General features: G+C 41.2%; 5 protein-coding genes across 6 annotated transcripts; 1 reads left to right on the forward strand and 4 right to left on the reverse strand.

The window, feature by feature from the left end:
* The first annotated feature begins 30 nt into the window (after positions 1–30).
* LOC108805358 (leucine-rich repeat extensin-like protein 2) lies at positions 31–1,869 on the forward strand. The gene has a single exon (XM_018577380.2). It carries the CDS (start codon positions 224–226, stop codon positions 1,703–1,705), a length of 1,482 nt encoding a protein of 493 aa, XP_018432882.1. The 5' UTR covers positions 31–223; the 3' UTR covers positions 1,706–1,869.
* A 1,275-nt stretch (positions 1,870–3,144) lies between these two features.
* On the reverse strand, positions 3,145–8,009 carry LOC108862375 (rDNA transcriptional regulator pol5). The gene is made up of 8 exons (XM_018636480.2): positions 7,346–8,009; positions 7,141–7,266; positions 6,867–7,064; positions 6,550–6,777; positions 5,298–6,464; positions 4,912–5,202; positions 4,283–4,751; positions 3,145–4,181 (listed from the first exon to the last, which is right to left on the reverse strand). The coding sequence occupies exons 1-8, from the start codon at positions 7,946–7,948 to the stop codon at positions 3,325–3,327; spliced, it is 3,939 nt and encodes a 1,312-aa protein (XP_018491982.1). The 5' UTR covers positions 7,949–8,009; the 3' UTR covers positions 3,145–3,324.
* A 531-nt stretch (positions 8,010–8,540) lies between these two features.
* Positions 8,541–9,871, reverse strand: LOC108856324 (uncharacterized). The gene is made up of 5 exons (XM_018630097.2): positions 9,734–9,871; positions 9,374–9,430; positions 9,188–9,274; positions 8,925–9,094; positions 8,541–8,803 (listed from the first exon to the last, which is right to left on the reverse strand). Exons 1-5 carry the CDS (start codon positions 9,753–9,755, stop codon positions 8,705–8,707), a joined length of 435 nt encoding a protein of 144 aa, XP_018485599.1. The 5' UTR covers positions 9,756–9,871; the 3' UTR covers positions 8,541–8,704.
* Positions 9,872–10,037: 166 nt separating this feature from the next.
* Positions 10,038–15,606, reverse strand: LOC108862627 (KH domain-containing protein HEN4). 2 transcript variants are annotated; one of them, XM_056986661.1, is made up of 7 exons: positions 14,914–15,606; positions 13,641–14,579; positions 13,296–13,565; positions 12,719–13,153; positions 12,435–12,517; positions 12,234–12,345; positions 10,038–10,388 (listed from the first exon to the last, which is right to left on the reverse strand). In XM_056986661.1, the coding sequence occupies exons 1-7, from the start codon at positions 15,511–15,513 to the stop codon at positions 10,053–10,055; spliced, it is 2,775 nt and encodes a 924-aa protein (XP_056842641.1). In that variant the 5' UTR covers positions 15,514–15,606; the 3' UTR covers positions 10,038–10,052. The 2 variants fall into 2 exon arrangements, with proteins under 2 accessions (XP_056842641.1, XP_018492319.1); XM_018636817.2 differs by lacking the exon at positions 10,038–10,388 and adding an exon at positions 11,450–11,784 and having other exon boundaries at positions 14,914–15,604.
* Positions 15,607–15,952: 346 nt separating this feature from the next.
* LOC108862890 (fructose-1,6-bisphosphatase, cytosolic) lies at positions 15,953–18,767 on the reverse strand. Its single transcript, XM_018637153.2, has 4 exons — positions 18,419–18,767; positions 18,001–18,197; positions 17,497–17,893; positions 15,953–16,523 (listed from the first exon to the last, which is right to left on the reverse strand). The coding sequence occupies exons 1-4, from the start codon at positions 18,753–18,755 to the stop codon at positions 16,123–16,125; spliced, it is 1,332 nt and encodes a 443-aa protein (XP_018492655.1). The 5' UTR covers positions 18,756–18,767; the 3' UTR covers positions 15,953–16,122.
* Positions 18,768–18,803: the final 36 nt, after the last annotated feature.

Here is an 18,803-nt window from a genome sequence, read left to right on the forward strand (position 1 = left end):
AGGTAACGTCACAGACCCGTCACCCAATCTCATCACCGCCTGAAACTGAGAGAAAAAAATCAGACAAACCACGTGTAACAGAGCAATAAGTTAACATACAAAGAAAGAAAGAAAGGTTCTGTCAACTTAAAAACATTTTTCCACCACCGTTTCGCCTATCAATCACTCTTCTCCGATATGAATTAAAACACATCAAACACAGATTCCATAATCTCGCGAGAGTATGGACAAGTTCTCGTACAACTCGTATCCAGATTCGACCGACTCGTCTCCGAGATCTCGCGAGATCGACTTCGACAACCCGCCGCCATGGGACGATCAGAATCATCACAACCACCACCAGAGCTACAAGGTGAAGTTCATGTGCAGCTACAACGGCAAGATTCAGCCTCGTCCTCACGATAACCAGCTCACTTACGTGAACGGAGAAACCAAGATTCTCTCCGTAGATCGCGGGATCAGGTTCCCCGTCCTAGCTTCCAAACTCTCCGCCTTATGCGGCGGAGGAGGAGACGTGCTGTTCAAGTATCAGCTTCCGGGAGAAGACCTAGACGCGTTGATCTCCGTTACCAACGAAGATGATCTCGAGCACATGATGCACGAGTACGATCGCTTGCTCCGTACGTCGTCGTCTAAGCCAGCGAGGATGCGTCTCTTCCTCTTCCCCTCTACTTCTTCCGGAGGGTTTGGATCGGAGGGTTCTGCTCAGTCGGATCGTGATCGCTTCGTCGAGGCGTTGAATACTACTACTGTTCGTAGCAGGCCTGAATCGGAGAAATCTGTAACCGCTCCGACGAATAATAACGCGGATTTTTTATTTGGATCGGAGAACACTGTGTCATCTCCTCCTCCTCTGCCGCCACCGCAACCACCGCATGAGGTGAAGTTACCGGTACAGGTGGCGGTTGAACCCCCTCTGTTCAATGATCCGCGGGTGATTCAACCGGAGTTTCAGAGGATGCAGGAGCAACAACAGAATAGAAGGAGGAGCGGTGACGACGCCGGAGGTTACTTCTCTCCGACGTACGCCGCTCAAAATCCAACTCAGCCGCCGCAGCAGCCGCCGACGATTCCTTTAACTAATCAACAAGCTCCTCTGTTCTGGCAAGGAAACAATAATAATCCAGGAGGCGTGTTTCCCACGACGACAACCGCGCCGGGACTGGGGTTACCGGAGCAGCCGGTGTACATGATTCCATCTCCAACTCCAACTCCACATCCGGGAAGTGTGTACCACGCGCCGCAACCGCAACCGCAAGGCGCTATGAGAACAGGACAAGTAAACCAAGGCGTTATGAGACCAGTAGTTACAGGACAAGTAAACCAAGGCGGCTACTATACTTACAGGGAGCAGCACCAACCTGCGTACAACGTAGCTCAGCCACCTGTAGGAGTAGCAAAGGCACAGCACCAGCAACAACAACCTCCTGCTCCTCCTCAACAGCAATACTCAGCTGTTCCGCCGCCTCAGCAAGTCGTGGGATTAGCAGATACAAGGGGGTATACTCAGGTGACTTACGCGGGAGGAATGGGGAAACAAGTGTACTACACCGAGGCACCACCACCTCCACAGCCACAGTACCATGGAATTGGTTTAACTGTGACCGGTGGTATGAGTGAATTGAGAACCGGACCGGACGGGAAGCTTGTTGCTATGAACATGGCACCAAAGGTTTCATCACATAATTCAGATTCGGCTGTGTAATGATGAGGTATATATATATATTGTTAAAAGCACTACAAATGATGATCATCATCATATATAATGTAATTGAGATTACTCTCGTATTTGAATGTCTCATAAATAATGTTTTTTCCCCTTGCATCTACTTCCTTTATGATGTTATAAACTTATGCTGTTCTTCTTGATTCTGCAATTTCTATTACATTTTTTTGTCATTGTTTTCATGAACCATGTCTTTTTCGAGCTTTGCGCGCCTTTACACCTTTTTGTTTTTTTTGCTTGTGTCAACAAGATTAGGTTGGACTTGTAGATTAATAGTAGGTGTTATTTGGGTTACGAGAACTGACATCATCTCTTCAGGAATATCAACATCTGAAACTCAATAATTGGATTATCTATAACCATTTAAGAAAAAAAGGTTTACGTATATGATTGGTGTTTTAGTTAAATGGTTTATACTAGTAGAGGGATTGCCGTGGCATATCGGATAAATTCATATTGTATAATTCTACCATATAAGTATTGTATTTGACTTTATATAAATATCGATGATGGTCCACACGAGAAGACAAAGTATCAACCTTAGTAAGGGACAGGCGTTGTGTGAAAGGATGCTGTTATTAAGTTGGGAGTGTGAGAAACTTTTGGGAATCTTATTAGGAGGAAAAGAGACAGCTTTATTTGCTGCTCTATCTTCACAAGACGACGACCATTATGTAAATCAATCATCATCGAATGCATATTTCAAATATCACTATATCAGTCAGGAAAAAAGATAATCCAAAACAGGTGTCATACGCATGTCTTTAGTTTCATGTCATAATTAGAGATCACCACCGGTACAACCACTTTCGCCGCATGATCCCAATAATGCAATAAAAACTTCATTATCCTCTACAACAAAGGTCGAATCTCCCTCTTGGAACATAGTAATATAGTATTTCATTTCCAGGTTAAGGGACATAAGTTAGCTAGTGGAACACACATAAAATCTCTCGATATGTGAATATCAAGATTCCATAACTGAGCTAGTTAGCACATTCCAGCTTCTTTTTAGGTTCTGTGGGAATATTCCTTGATCCCGATTCTTCATGAAAAAAAGAGTCAGTATAAAATTCAACTTTTTGAGCGCAAAGTCCACTATGTCCAATTACGAGAGTCAAGGGGTCATGTCTTGTTAGTTACGCATCTCTGTGAGAGCTTCCCAAGCGCACCTCTGGGTCTCAAAGACCACAAATATATAACTTCATCACTCTCAACTCGTATAGTAAGGAAAACAACTGTATCTGCTATGTTTTTCATCAATCCGAGTATTTTATAACAATCAATATTACATCTGACAAAGATAAAACATATTGAATCCTTGGCTTTAATCTGTAACAATGATATAACCAACAGCTAAAGAAATGAAAACAACTGCTTAACTATCAAAATCAAACATCTACAAAGGACAAACAGAGTGACCAATGCAAATATATCATGGTAAAGTAATGTAGAAAATCAAAAAAATAAGGAAAATCCAATTCAAACTTTGATTTCAAGTTCCTTCAAGTCTTTCATTCAGCAAAAACAAAAACAAAAAAGACAAAAAAACATGACAAAAGAAGATGGTTTTCACCAGAAGATCAGCCTATGGTGATTTAATCCTCAGTGCTCTTGAGTCTCATAAACAGATCACCAAGTACAGTTTCGCAAGCTGTTTGACCATCTTCTCCCAAACCCTCCAGGAGAGACTTGGTGAGTTTCAACGACGAGATCAATTTAAAGACCCTGCCACAGAACTTGCGCACCTTAGCTCGTCTTGCTTGCTTATCCGGCATATTTCCAACAAGCCCTTTAATCAAATAACTCAGTTTCACCAGATGGCTCTCCATTTTCTTCTTCGACTCTTCTTGGGTCTCTTCGCTGCTTATGGGAACCGACGTTCTTAAAGCTTCAGAGATCAGTTCAAGGGCTTCCACTCTACGATACTCTACTTTAGGACTCGCACCTTTCTCCAGAAGAACCCCAAACAGTTGGTGTGCAATCCACGGTTTCCTTCTAAACACTTCCTCAAGAAATTCTACCTTTATCTGAGACTTCTTACTATCAAAGTACCCGACAAGAACACTCCTAAATACATCCAAGATCTTCTTCAGTTCGGTTTCTGAGAACTTTCTCGAGTCAATTATCCTCAAAACCCAGTAAGTTGAGTTCTCGGCCATGTTAACGATCATCTTGTGTCGGTTCCACGCAGCAGACTGCTTCTTCTTGGAAGGATCAACACCTGACTTCTTACTCTTGAATGGCTTTGCCGCCAGTTTAAGATTCCTCTCCAATAAAGAAACAAGTGCAGTCAATTCAATAGATTCATCCTTGAATAACTCTTTAGCCTTGAAGATCTTCTTCTGGATGATACCCCAAATCCGCTGTATAAGCTGCTGACTACTTTCTCCAGTGCTTGGGTTCACTAGTGCCTGAGCTAAGTTTAAGTACACTGTCATAACTTGAGGATTACCTATTAAAACATGCCCAAAACAAACAAAGCGCTTAACTTAGTAGGGAGACCAATATTGTGCACTTCGTCAAGTCAAATCATTATCTTATAATTGCCAATACCTGGATTTTCATGAAGGTAGATTTCGAGAAGGGAGAGGACACGGAGTTTAAACAAAACAAGCTGGGACTGAGCAGTTTCGCCGCCAGCTTGATTCCTCTTCTCCTTGAATATCTGTGCCAAATAAGTGTCCATACGGAACATTGCATCGTCATCCATACCATCATCATCTTCTTTTTCAGAGTCATCAGAAGAATCCGAATTTTCAGGAACCTCTCTGTCAACTGCCATTCGGGCAACGCCAGCAACTGTTTCAGAATCATCGGTTGGATCGTCGCTCTCGCCAGTCTCACCCATTTCATCATTTTCTTCTTCTTCTTCCTCTTCGATAGCTAGAAGATCTTCATCATCGTCAAGATCCTCAGAGTCTTGGTCCTCCTGATGTCTAGCCGGTTTTAGATCTTTCTTGATCACACGTAGCATTCTCAGCAGCCCATCATTGGTAACATCTTGACAGAAGTACTTGAAAACCTACAGCAGATATAGAATTGTGACTTTCTATTAAAACATGAGGTTGAGACAATTGCAAAAGAAGCAAAAATCAATTAGACGCTCATGTAAGCATCCAAGGATCAGAAAACTTCAAGTAGAGTGAAGAATATAATCTTTCTACTTGTGGCTAGCTTATTACCTGCTCAATGGAAGATCGCATTGGAGCTGAAGAATGTGGCAAGAGAGAAAGTAATGTGTCCACGAGGACATCCATGACTGCTGGTTCTTCTTCACCATCAGCCTCACCTTCGCCATCACTACTCAGAAGATCAGTAGAGGAACTGAAAGCTTTGACACAGCATACTGACAGTTCACTTGCAGCTTCAGAGAACTCTCCCGGATGGAGGAGTATTTGAAGCAACAGCTGAACGACTAAGTGCCTCAATGCATGATACTTATTTGCATCAGCAGGTAATCCACAATTCCTTTCCTGCCAAATAGTCAACACAGAGAAGTATGCCAACAACTATTTCAGTACGATTTCAATTACAGTAGCATTAAACCAAAAACCAGTAAGACATTTACCTCCGTTGAGAGTTTACTTTCTGTTTCTTGTAATTCTTTGACAGCCTTTTCATCTGCTTCACTCAAGGAACGGAAGAGAGAAACCGAGGGAATGCTCTGCAGCGTGCTAAGGAACTTCATGAAGTACGAAACAGGATCCTCAGGCTGCTCCACGCCACTCTCCTTAGGTAGAGGATTTTCAATCTTTTGAGAACTCGACAGCAGTAGTTGAAGCTGTTCGATGCACATTTTGCAAAGAGCATTAGGAGTAGCTGACTTCGGCCACTTAAACTTCTCCTGCAACTCAAATGATGTAACTTCAGTGCCTAGAGAAGCCACAAATAGGCCTTGAACAGCGAGAAATTTCAGGATCTGCTTTTGCACTCGTAGTTTGGCCTCTGGAGACAGTTTGGCATGTTTTAAAATGCCAGGGAGAGACTCAATGACCCAGCTTTTCAGAACATCTGAGTTTACAGTTGTTCCAACCGAATCCTTCTCCTCGTTTGAACCTATCTCGGAATTATCGTCTGTTGTTTGACTCTGATCTGAGTTGAGAGAGGAAGGTTCTTGAGCCCATTTCATACTTGAAGGCTCCTCGGAAACATGCTGTTCATCCACAAACAAGTTCATCAAGTTCTGGAGAAATAGCGTGCAACCCTCTTCAGTTTCAAAATCAGCAGCTAAATCTTTCACAGTTTTCGTACGCGTAATATTGTCAAATTTTCCTTCACTGTGTTTCTGAAGAGCCATTGTAACAGTGACCCTCTTGGAATCATCGTCTTTCACCGAATCTATCAACTCCGCAAGAAAATGGGTTGCAACTTTATGCAGCCAAGAGTCCTTTGTGGAGAGTATATCCATGAGGCACTGAACAAACTTGAACGACAAACAGTGTTGGACGAAACTTGCAGGAAGCTTTGGGAGAAGAAGAAGCAGGATATCGAATGCCAAATGCTTGCGATCATGAGATGAAGAAAGCAGGGTCCCTCCCATAAAAACTTCGCAGAAACTCCGGATGTTATTTGTGGCTTCTTCTTCTACGGGGTTGGACTTGCGGTTCCGCTTCTGCTTTTTGGAGGAACTCGGAACCGACGAGACATCTTCGCCTTGAACAACAGCTTCCGGCAACAGCATGTCACGAATGACAGACCATAAGCTATGAACACGAGGCTGGCAGAAAGTAGATTCCTGAAAATTCATTTCACAACAGAACAATTTCAACATCAGTATCTTAACATGTTTAATCATCGCAAAAAGATTGGCATGTATGTACCTTCAAGCAATCAGCAATGACTGATAGATGATCAGCAGAAAAAAACTTCCCGGAACTGAAAGGAACTGGTAGGAGCTTGCCAAAGACAGGGTGATCGACTGATATCTTGTCATGAAGCTTGAGCGCTAGGAGCAAAGCATCCGGGTTACCAACCTCGGTGGCTTGTTCAAACCACTTCTGAAGCTCTGGAGCTTCCATAACATGAGTCACAACAGCTTCAGCAGGCAGCTGCACAATAACGAAATGTTATATCATCAGACTCCACAGCACACAGAAAATGGTATCACAAGAATGAAACCTATCATATCATACCATACCTTGTCAACTAAATCTAGAAGAACATGAACAGCTGGCTCCTGCAAGTAACGTTTCTTCGCAGCGAGACCAATGAGAGCATCGGTAAACTCTTTGATAATCTGAGAGTCTTTATCAGATTGCCAATCTTCAACTAGTCTTCCAGATCGTGCTAACGCACCGTAAGCAAACAACCGACCCAATAAGCATTCTTTCACATCCTGCGTCACATTGCAAAACCAAAGCATCAACAAAAAGTCAATCAAAAAAACAAAGGAGATAAAACAGCTAACATACCTGTCCCTTCATGGACGAAGACACGGACAAAGAATCAGAAATGAGCTTCAGTAGCGACTCCACATCAATGCTAGAGATCAAGCCAACAGGTAACGTCAACCCCAACGCAAATCCTTGTCTTGCACACTATTAATGAAAAAGTTAACATCTTTTCGATACTAAAAACTGAGCCAGAGAAAGATATATATATATATATACAATATACCTCTCTGGAAGAAGAGACACCACGGATAAGCCTGCGAAGAGCGTATCTAAGATGCGGCGCACAGTTATCCAACCCATCGTTCTTCTCAGCTTCAAGCATCAACCCTCCATCAACAGACTCCTTATCAGGCAACATCTCGTACCTCTTCTGAATCTCCTGCAGCCTCGCCACCAAGGAGGCAGCAGCCGCTTCCCTGACGGAAGCCTCGGGAGAAGCCAAATCCCTAAAATAGCTAAGAGGCAGCTCCGGCAAAGAGGAGGAAGAGGAAGAAGCCGCTGCGGCGGCGTCGGAGTTCGAATCGGAGACCACCACCGCGGGGGGTTTCGGCGGCCGGGGAGACTCGCCGTCGTTCTCGAGAGCGGCGGCGGCGCGTTTTCTCTCTTTGTCGGAAGCTTTCCTCTTCTTCTTTTTCTCCATGTCTTTACCAGTACTCGCGAAGCCTGGAGGAGGAGGAGCAGCGGCATCATCGGTGTCGTCAGGGTTCATCTCGTCGGTCTTGGACTTCTTCTTCTTCTTGTTCTTCATCGTGAAGGAATCGGTGTGGTGGCTCTTTTTCTCCACATCCTCCGATAAATCGGCGCTGCTTCTCTTCTTACTACCCATTGATATGATTGAAACTCAGAAGCCGCGATTTTGGTTTCGACGAGAGAGGGCAAACCTTTTAAATGTGGAGGTTTTTGGGGAGGAACGGAAATAAATACAAAACCCTAATCGGCGTAGTTGGAGGACCCGACCCGACCCGAGTTAAGGGTTTAGGGTTTTTAGAAGCCCACTCTCTAATATAGTATTACTACCAACGGACCGTATAGCATAAAATGTACATGTCCAAAAGAAAATGATAAAAAAAAAAATATTTTCTTTTAGTAAACATCATTTACCAAATTATATTTTACACATATTAGTCCATAAACATATAAGATCTGAGACGTAAGTCGGTGAACTTCTCCAATGAATTAGACACAATATTAATGATATTTTACATGGTGATTGTTTTTTTTTGGTGCAACGGTGGCAATACGTTGTTGATTACATTTCAAAGTTGTATATCATATAGCACATTAGTTAGGCCACAAACAGATGTGTTAACGGTAAGTTTCTACTGGGATGGCTTTTGAGTTTTGATCGAGCTTTACTAAAAAATTAATCGAGAAAGCTTAGTTATTAGTCTATTACCCATCCATAATGCATTATTCGATTAAGAAATGGGAAAATAACCCAAATTCAAATTATGGTTCTGGAAATAAAGTATGGTTGGCTTGAGGGCATCCAAATTCTCAGCATTCACAGCTGAATAGTTTCTTAGATAAAAGAAGAAAAAGGCAAATAAAAGAAAAGAAGAAGCATGATGAGCCTTCTTGATCAGGCACCAATAGTGGAAGCGGAGTTCTTCCTGCACTCAGACAACATGTCCATGTAGAACTGACACTTGCTAATATCGCTTCCATAGCTGCTGACGCACTGCAACAACAAACCAAACCCAAAAACAAAATCAGTGAACTTGTAAAAAACTAAGACAAACAAAGCAAAAGGAAAAAAAGGTATTATAATGGGGATGAGAATGAGAGTGAAGACAACTAACATCTTGGAAAGCCTTAGCATGAAGGTCACAGGAGCTGGAAAACACGTTGCCTGCAGCAGGAGCAGCAGAAGCAGAGGCGGTCTCAACACCTTCATGCTGAATGGTTCGTGGGCCCATCACAGCATCAACAGCCCTATGCGCAACAGCGCTTCCGGTACCAAAAGCCATACCTAAGTTAAAACAATGTCAAGAGAGAAGCGTTTAAACAAAGAAAGGCATGAACTTTATAAACAAAGGAAAGACAAACGTAGGCTCGTAAATACCCTGAGCGATAGTTGAACCGATGCCTGAAAGCATGCCACCGCCACCGCTAGCCTGAGCTGCTGGTGCTGGAGGAGGTGCACGGTTTACTGCAAAAAAGAAAAACACTCATGTAATGTCAGAAGGTTGGATTGGGTTGGATAGTCATTAACTCATGAAAGAGCAACAACGACAAAACTAGGGTTTACCAGTTTGAGGAGGGGGGCTGCGTGCAGCAGCAGGACGGGGACGAGGTGCAGATCTTCCTGCAAACGCAAATCAATACAAACAACAGATAACAAATCAATCTCCTCCTCTACTATCTATAAACGAACAAATCAAATCCAGAATCACTACTGTTGCCTCGAACCAAATACGCCTTTAACAGTTTAGAAGATTTCACTATCGGAATCAACACATATACCATCGAATTAAAAACCCTAGCTCGGTAATAAGCAAATCTAGATTGAAAAAAGAAAGAACACTACAGGTTCGTCATCATCCAAAGGCATAGGATCGAATAGATATCATAGATCTGAAGAATCTAGGAAGATAAAGCAAGCTCTTACCTCCTGAGCTACGGCGACCCATTTTTGTTTTTGTGTGATTAGAGAGATGGCCACGAAATGATAAATTGTTGAGAGATTACAACATTTCTGGAGGCGCTTGTTCTTTATAAATAGGTGGTGAGCAACCAGAACAGGTCAAGACCACGCGGATATGTACACGTGTTTCCTTTTCATTGGTTGTAAGTCGATAATTTCTAGAACAAACCCAGGTTGGGCTTGCTTATCTTCTTTGACTACCTCCTATTCTTCACACATTGAATATAAATTTGGGCCTTTCGTTACAGAATAGTTTCTTTCTTTTTTTTCAGGTCCATCAAATTCAACATCGCCTGAGGAAGATACTACCTTTTCTATTCTTTTTGCTAAAAACGTACATTTCAAAAAATGATTTAAAATACTGCATTTCACTCACCAAAATTACAAACTCAAGTTCTTTATTTTTTCTTTTGAACATACTCAAATTCTCTACAGACATACAAACGTTGTAAGCAAAAAGAATATTAATGGCTACATCTTCAAAGGTTATTGCTTGTTTATGAGCATTAAACTCCACCTCTGATTCTGACTTGGTCTCCACGGAAGATCTTTTTGCATCTTTTTGTATGATTACGATCAAAACCAAACGTAGAGTAGTACACAACATACCAATGTTCAACTTTTACAACAAAAAAAAAAATCAGAGCTTTCGTATTCATGAAAGATCATTTTTGTACATATTCATGAAAGATCATTTTTGTACATGAATATCTTAATTACGTTTCCATTAATTAGATTACTAACAGTGAGTTAGAGGAGTGCTTAGACTCTTACTTTTTTTATCTTTTACTCCAGTTTTGCTACAGAATACAGATAACATTTTTGAGAACGTGAAGATATAATAGAGTGTAGGTTTCACAGAACAATAAGTGGAACTCTGCTAATGGCCTTTGATTTTGGAACTTTAAAGGAGTAAAGGACTCAAAGTTGAGAGTAATTTTTCTACCGTTTTCACACCTAAAGAGGCTGAAAACAGCTAAACAATAACGGCAAAATACAACGCGACTGTGTGCGCGAGAACGTTTCAGCATTGCAGTCTATTTGTATTGTTTCTTCTCAAGCTTGCAAGGATTTTCTTACTGCATTGTTCATGAGATCTCCGTTTCTACATCATTGACTCTTTTTCTAGCTCATCCGTTCAATCTTCGGTTTTCAATTCAATTTCCCTTCGGTTAACCTTAACCGTTCAGTTATTTATAAATTTTAGTTTGGTTTTGATTTGGTAATTTAAAATTTTGGTTTGGATAACAATTTTAGAAACCGACTTATATCCAATAAAATTTTGGTTCAAATTCAGTTTTGGTTAAGTTCAGATAATTTAGGTAAAAAGTCAGATTTTCTTTTCAGTTTCCGGATTAAATATAGAAATAAATTTATAATAGTTCAGATAAAAATTATTTGGTTAAGGGTACTTCAAATAATTTTAAATATTTTAAATAAAAATTAGAGTATGTTAGTATATAAGTTTATTTTAAAAACATTTGGTAATTTTAAAAGAATAATGTAACTAATATTTTTAGGTGGTTCTCGGTTTGGTTTCATATTTTCGTTCCATAAATATAAGAACAACTCCGACATTTGTAAACTTGGTTTGGATTCAGTTTTTTTATTCATTTTCGGTTTGGTTTTCGGTTTTTATGCTCACACCTAGTGGTAATAATGTGATAAAAAGGAACAGGATTTAAGAAAAATCATCAAACTTACTCTGTCAAAGTACTTAAACTGAAAATATGGTGTACAAGAGTACAAAAGATCCAAACAAAAGATAAGAAAAAAAAAAGATTAAACAAAAGTACTTAACAAGAAACAAGTGAGCTCATTTATTTTTTGTTTTCGGTATGGTAGAAGTTCTAGTTTAGGTTGTATCTTTTGGACAATGAGGTTTCACCTTTAAGAATGAATGCGTGAAGGAGGTTTTGAGCAGCCTGGGTTTGATCAGGTGTCCCTGATATGACAATGATCCTGTCACTTGTTCCTAGATGAGGTTCATGGACTATGACTCTCGCACCCGATATCTGATTAATAAACATCAAATGGTATAAGCTATGCTTAAAGCGGTTAGCTCAACTAATGGGGTGCTATTTCATCTTTATGACACTATCACACTAACGTTTTGGTTTGTAGCTTATCATCTAAGGCTACATGAAAACTTCGACCGAATCTGTAATTTTGACTCTAGAACTAAAGAAAAAATATGGATTTTTCGTGACTCTTGACCTAGATTAATGGTTGACGAATGATTTGCACCCTACTTGTAAGATTTTGTTTTTGCATGCTTTCATTTCTGTTTATTATTGAGCAGTTATTTTAAGTTTTTGGGTATATGATTTCTGGGACTATAATCAGCCAGTGGAAACTAAAACCTGTGGCTGCTCATATGGGGCAAATAAATCATTGCCTAGCCTAATTAGAGTGACACTATTGAACAACCAAAAAAAGATTAGCAAGTAAGAGTTTGACTTACCTGTCTCAGTTGTTCCAGATTGTTGCCATGCTCTCCATACACAAAGCTCATAGCATTTTCCGGAACTCTAATTTCTACAGTTGTGTTTGTAACGATGGCAGATTTGTGTCCACTGAAAAAGACCAGCCAGCATAGCATGTAAACTACACGAAGATGAAAATAATAATTTCACATAATTGTCTACCACAGTCGGGATTTTACCTGCCAAGACCGTGACCAGGCCCAGGCCGTGCAGAAGATAATCCACCACTGGCATCAGATAAGCCTCTTAGAGCTGCCGGTGGCTGCATAAAGACATACAGAAATTAAAATACACGCACAAACTCTGTCTTTGTTTACTTTGAGGAAGCGGCACTGATGTTTAGAATCTGTATGTGTAAGGTCCTAAAGGGGTGATTTAATCCTCTAAATCCCTCATTGAGCAACAACAAGTACTCATGTTCACTAGAAAGTAGAGAATGGGAAAATACAAGACGGAAACATACCGGGGAGGCCCACATACGAGATGCAGTCTCAGTTAAGTGATGGGAGATATCATGGTGGTCCATAGCAGACCGCCGACCAAAATTAGGAGAATAGCCTGCTGATGGATTGAACCTATCAGGAACCGGGTCTTCTGGTCGTGTGTAAGGATCTGCGACAGCAGGTCTCGAATAGTTAATTGATAATTGAGACCCACTTAAATAGGAGTCATCAGTTCTTCTGTGCAGACTTGTAGAGATGGTAGGTGGATGACCAAAGGACTGATGAGACCCAACAGACAGGGGATTATCTGATTGTCCGCGGTGGATTCTCTCTGTAGTTAAGGTGGAGTTGCTCTTGGTTACGGAACTTTTCATTGCGTTAGAGAAAAGACTGTCTCGCAGCCTGCTCGTAACATGGTAGATGGCTTCTCTTACATTGGGGAACTCTCCTGTAATCTATTGGACGGTAAAGAATGAGTCTATGAACAACTTAGAACAATGATGCTTTAGAAACGAATAATATGAAAACTGCATTCTACAATGTCCTTGCAATTGAATTAAGTAACATAATCAAAAGGTTAACATGTGGTCTAGTTACCTGCACAACTTGATCATTCTCTGAAGTACATTTTGGATTCTGCTCAACCTTCAAAATTTGAATTGCAGCCCCTGTGGCTTTCCGCATTTCCGAAACTACAGCACCTCCTTTTCCCAGCAAACAACCAATCTGACTTGTTGGGACCACAAGCCGTGCAGTTATAGACATCCTTGAGCCATTGTCTAGGATTTTTTTAGTGGCAAGCTCAAACAATCTAGTAAAAACAAGGAGAATAGCTTTCTGGGCTGGCGAGCTTTGACGTTCAGGGCTCTACATAATGAAAAAACAATTATCAAAAAATAATACAAAAGCATAAATGAAAATGGGAAGAGATTAAAAAAAAACCTCTGATGCAGTAACTGTGATTAGACGTTCTTCACAGTCAGCAATTGTATTCCCAACACTTATTAAGGCCCCTGACTCGCTATGAAGCGTCCTTATAACTTTACCTCCTGTCCCAATAACTCCTCCAGCATTCTCAGTGGAACATAGTATCTTAAAAACTACGTCTTGGTTCTCTGCTTCCACTTCTGATTGGTGTGGTTTCAAGGTGGCAGCTTTAGTCATTAGAGTAGAGGTCGTAATGCTGTGAGGATGTGTATCTAGAGTGGAACTACGATGAGTAAGAAAATCTGAACTTGGCCGACGAAGAGTTTCTTGTGGGATTGTTTCAATAGTCCTTCCAAACGAATCACGTTGAAGCGACTCAAACGGAATGCCCCTAATAGCATCACGTTGAAGCGACTCAAACGGAATGCCCCTAATAGCATCACGTTGAACCATCTCGTAAGGTCTATGCAAGGACTCATGAGAAGATGTATCCACCTCTCTATGCTGTAGAAAAACATCTCCCCTGACACCATCAGAAGGCCTGTATAACACTTCTCTATGACCCAAATCAATATGCCTACGTAAAGCATCTTGCCGTTCCGCCTCAATCTGCCTGCGTAAAGCATCTTGACGGTCCTCCTCAATATGCCTGCGGTCCTCGACATGCCTAAGATGCAAAGCTTCATGAGGAATCACATCACTGGGGCGAGCTAAAGTGCCCCGAGGAAACATGTCAGCTGCTCTCGGTCTATAATCATAATCTTCAACCGACCTACGAAGAAGAGAATCCTGAATAATCGTTTCCAACGGCCTATGAGAAGATTCTTGGTTGGTCTCTTTCTCAAGTGGGGGTCTGTTTCCCACCATCCTTATCTTCTTAACATCTTGGCAATCTTGCAAGCAGCGGGAGACAGATACAAGAGCTTTCTTCACAGCATTAACATTACCTTCAATCTGTCACATAGTTGAATAACTCAAGGTGAGTGTATACACACAATACAATCTGCAGAAACAAAGCACATTGCTACATACCAAGCTTTAAACAAGCTCACACCTCCCCCATAAGCTAAGCCATGATTCTATAAATCAATTTTGGTCCTATCCGAAACGATTTATCTCCGATTTAGATTTATGCAACTCAAATCAGTTCAAATCTATTTAAATTAGTCTGAATCTATTAAATTAAGTCTTAGTATTAGTACAAATTTCTTTTGTTAAAACCTAGTGTTAGTCCTCTACAAAGCGCCTAGTTACCTACTTAGCTAAGCCTAAAAGAAGAGTTTCGTACCTCCACCATCTCGTCATCACTATCAGCGCAAACAGGCAAATTCTCAGTCCTTATAGCAATCTTGCAACCAGTTTCTTTCCTAATACGCCCCACCATTTGCCCACCCTTGCCTATCACCGCACCGGCGTGGCTAGACTCCGTCAACAGACGGCACACCACCGTACTGCTACCCGCTTCAGCCGCTAGAATCTCGAAGACACGAATCAGCGCTGCCTGTGCTTTAGAAACCTCGACTTCATCCTCCACCTCTGTGCTCCCGTTGCTATCAACAACACCTAGCTTCACCCTAGAGGTTGAATCCACCTGTGCGATGATCGTGATGACCCGATCCGGAGACCCGGCCGGAGGCTCCTCGACACGTATCTTAGCTCCCGTTGACTGCTGGAGCTGCTTGATCACGCTTCCGGATTTTCCAATCACCGCGCCGACCTGCGATATCGCGCTGAGCAGTCGGAACGACGCGTGTCCCACGGGAACAACCAGAGGCGAGAGCAGGTGCGCGTGATGCGTCTTCGCCTTTTTGGAAGATCCGAATCCTGAACCCGGATCTACCGCTCTGGATCTCTTCTCTGTAGAATAGTGAAAGCTGTTTCGCTCCATGACCTCTCTCTATCTCCCCTTCTTTACAATCTTCTGACGGCGGTTCCCGGCGAATAGATTGTCACGAAAAGTCTTTGTAACAGTCTCTCTATTCTCTAAACGCTTTAAGTCGCTATCTTGCACCGACGCCGTTTTATTGTGCGCGCCGAATAAGTGGGCTTAACCGACGCCGTTTAATTGTGCGCGCCGAATAAATGGGCTTAACCGAAGCCGTTTTATTGTTGCGCGCCGAATAAGTGGCTTAAACGACGCCGTTATAGTGTTTGTTGTTTTGTACTTGTTTCATGTTAGTATGTTACAGTGAACATTATCTTGATTGATTGGTTTATGTTACAATGAACATAAACAAGATCTAGATTGATTGGTTTATGCTTTAACAGTGCTGTGTTACAATGAGCTTTAACAATGCTGTGTTACAATGAGCTTTAACAGTGCTATGTTACAATAAACAAGATCTATATTGATTGGTTAATGTTACAATGAACAAGATCTAGATTGGTTTATGTTTGAACATGTAACGAAACAAGGGATATTCCATGGCTATATCTTCACAAACATTTCATGGATTTGAAATTTTCCAACACGTGAAGTAAAAAGAGAGTGACTCGTTCAAACTTCGTAGCCAGGATTCACAGTCTGCTGCACATCTCCGTAGCCCTCAAGCTCAGTCACATCCTCTACACTCCCAAGAAACAGAGGCAATCTCTGGTGGAGCTTCACTGGCTGTATCGAAAGTATCTCTCTCTTTCCGTCAGAGGCTTTGCCACCAGCTTGTTCCACTAGAAAAGCCAATGGGTTTCCTTCGTAGACTAGACGGAGATGGTCTCTTGGATTCATAGCCACTCCGCCGTATAACAAAGTCCTGTGAAGATCAGCCACCAGAGAACAGATGTAACGCGCAGAGTATTTCTTCGGGTTTTGGCCTTTCCCTTGTCTTACCGTATCAATGTACTTCCTCAAACCTTCTGGCCAGTCGAAGTACCTCGCATCATTCACTGAGTAGATTTGTCCTGAGATGAGAGCAATGGTCAAGGAAGGTTCTTTTAGATACGTGATTAAGGATGTTGCAATTAGGCATGCACATTTTTCCTGAACCGAATAATTGAACCGTACTGAACCGAAATGTCTAAAATCAAACTGAATTTTATAAATAACCATACGGATCTTATATTTGGAACCAAAACCGAATCCAAAAAAAAAAACAACCGAAAACCAAATAGCTACCCGAATTTTTAAATTAAAAATTATATAGATATCAATTATATTTAGTTTCTAAGTGATCAAATACACCAAAATTAAACCTGAATTATCCAAATACTTTTACCCGAGATATTTAAAATTATTCAAATTATGTGATATTTTTATCAGAACACCCGATAATTAACCTAAAACCTCCCTAACTATCTGTCATTTTTACTCTTACTATCCGAAATTACCTACAAAATCGGACCGAATTTATTTAGATATTTACTGGATAAACTGACTCACATCGGTCTCCCTCAATCGAGAGGCTCGCTTGCTTCACTGGTGATTGGTTGGATTGTAAGAAGTGGCTTTAGTTTTAATTTTTGTCTACATCCCTAAATATTACCAATCATGCTTTATATTAATTTTTAAAGCTACAACCAAAAAGTAAAGTTACAGCAAAAAAATAAAAAAAATGGTTTTAAAAAACTTGTTTCCTAAAGCTCTATCTTTTTTAGTTGTAGCAAATTTTAAAGCTACATTCCTTAAAACTAAATCAAAATATTCTACAAACTAAAATCTAAAGTAAATTTTTTACAGTTACATCTCAACCAATCACCCCCATTAGTTGGTTCCTAATTTTGTTATCCAAACCTAAACGAAACCGAAACAAAACTTTGTAAATAATCGAGTGGTAGACTCGAAAAACTAAAAACCAAAATACCCAAAACGAAACTAAACCCAAAACCGAACGCTAATGCCTAGTTGCAATATGATCAGTCTCAAAACAGTTTTTACCTCGAGTAGGGATCTTAATGTTTTGATGTGTGAGAACGAACTCGCCTGTGGAATGATCAAGCGTGAAGGCATGTGTTCCAGAGCCAAGAGTAACGCAGAGAATCGTGGCTGAAGAGTACAGCACGTAACCCGAAGCTACAAGCCTGTTACCTCTCTGGAGAGAATTGAGCTCGGCTTTCTCTTCAACAGGTAAATGATCAAGCTCAACGAGTCGATTGTAAATCCCAAATATAGTTCCGGTCGGTATCGAAGCATCGATGTTACGTGAACCATCTAAAGGATCTACAACCACAACGTAAGGACCGTCATCTTTAATCCAAGTGGGAGTATCGTCTTCTTCTGAAGCCATTACTGCTACTTTCCCTGAGTTTCTGAGAGATGACAAGATGATATCGTTCTGACAAAGAAAAAAAAAACAGAACATTGAGTTGTGATGTAAGATTGAATTTTTTAAAATATGAATCGTGCCAACAACAATAAAAGAGGGTGAATAGAAACACATACTGAGACAATATCAAGCGGCTTAGGCGCGTCTCGGTCTGAGCCAGTAGAGGAGTTAAGCGAGAGCTTTCCAAGTGAAGAGTTGAAAGGAGAAGCGACAAGAGAAGCGATTCTTTTGCAGGCGTGTTGTAAGTGGTAAAGCAACACCACAAGATCATCTCCTACATTCGTCCCTTCTCTCCCTCCTCCTCCTCCATTACCTATCATCGAAAAAGATCGAAATCAATACAAACTTCAGAAACAGTTTCGAATTTGAAACAAAACTGTATATACAGCGGAACCCTCGAAACCCTATACTCATTTAAGCACGTTTAAATGCTAAATAGTTAAAATCCGATTATCTTTTCGGACATACCGACAGTGAAGTACAGAACGAGACAGGGTTTATAAGTTCGTTCAGACAGAGCAATTTAAATATTACCTGCAAAGTCTATGAGAGTACAGTATCCATCATCATCATCACCACCACCACCGATCGAAGTCTGACGAGCGGCGAGGGACTTAAAATTAGCAGAATTACCGTGAGACCGAGATGCCATACCGCGACGGTTGTATCCGGCGGTTGGAGGAAAGAGAACAGAAGGTACGGTTTGTCTTAGCGGGTAAAGATCGAGACTTGGCGGGGAAACTGAAGTTGGATACAGAGTTAGAGTGAGAGATTGCATTATTTTTCTGAATTCAGAGCATTCGCGAAACTCTCTAGTCTCATCTGGATACGTTTCAAGCGATGACGGTAACGGGTTCCATAACCACAGCATCGCATACCGGTTAGTTTTTGGAATTTGGTTCCGGTTTTATTCTTAACC

The sequence above is a fragment of the Raphanus sativus genome, chromosome 5, assembly GCF_000801105.2.
Source record: "Raphanus sativus cultivar WK10039 chromosome 5, ASM80110v3, whole genome shotgun sequence".
NCBI lineage: Eukaryota > Viridiplantae > Streptophyta > Magnoliopsida > Brassicales > Brassicaceae > Raphanus > Raphanus sativus.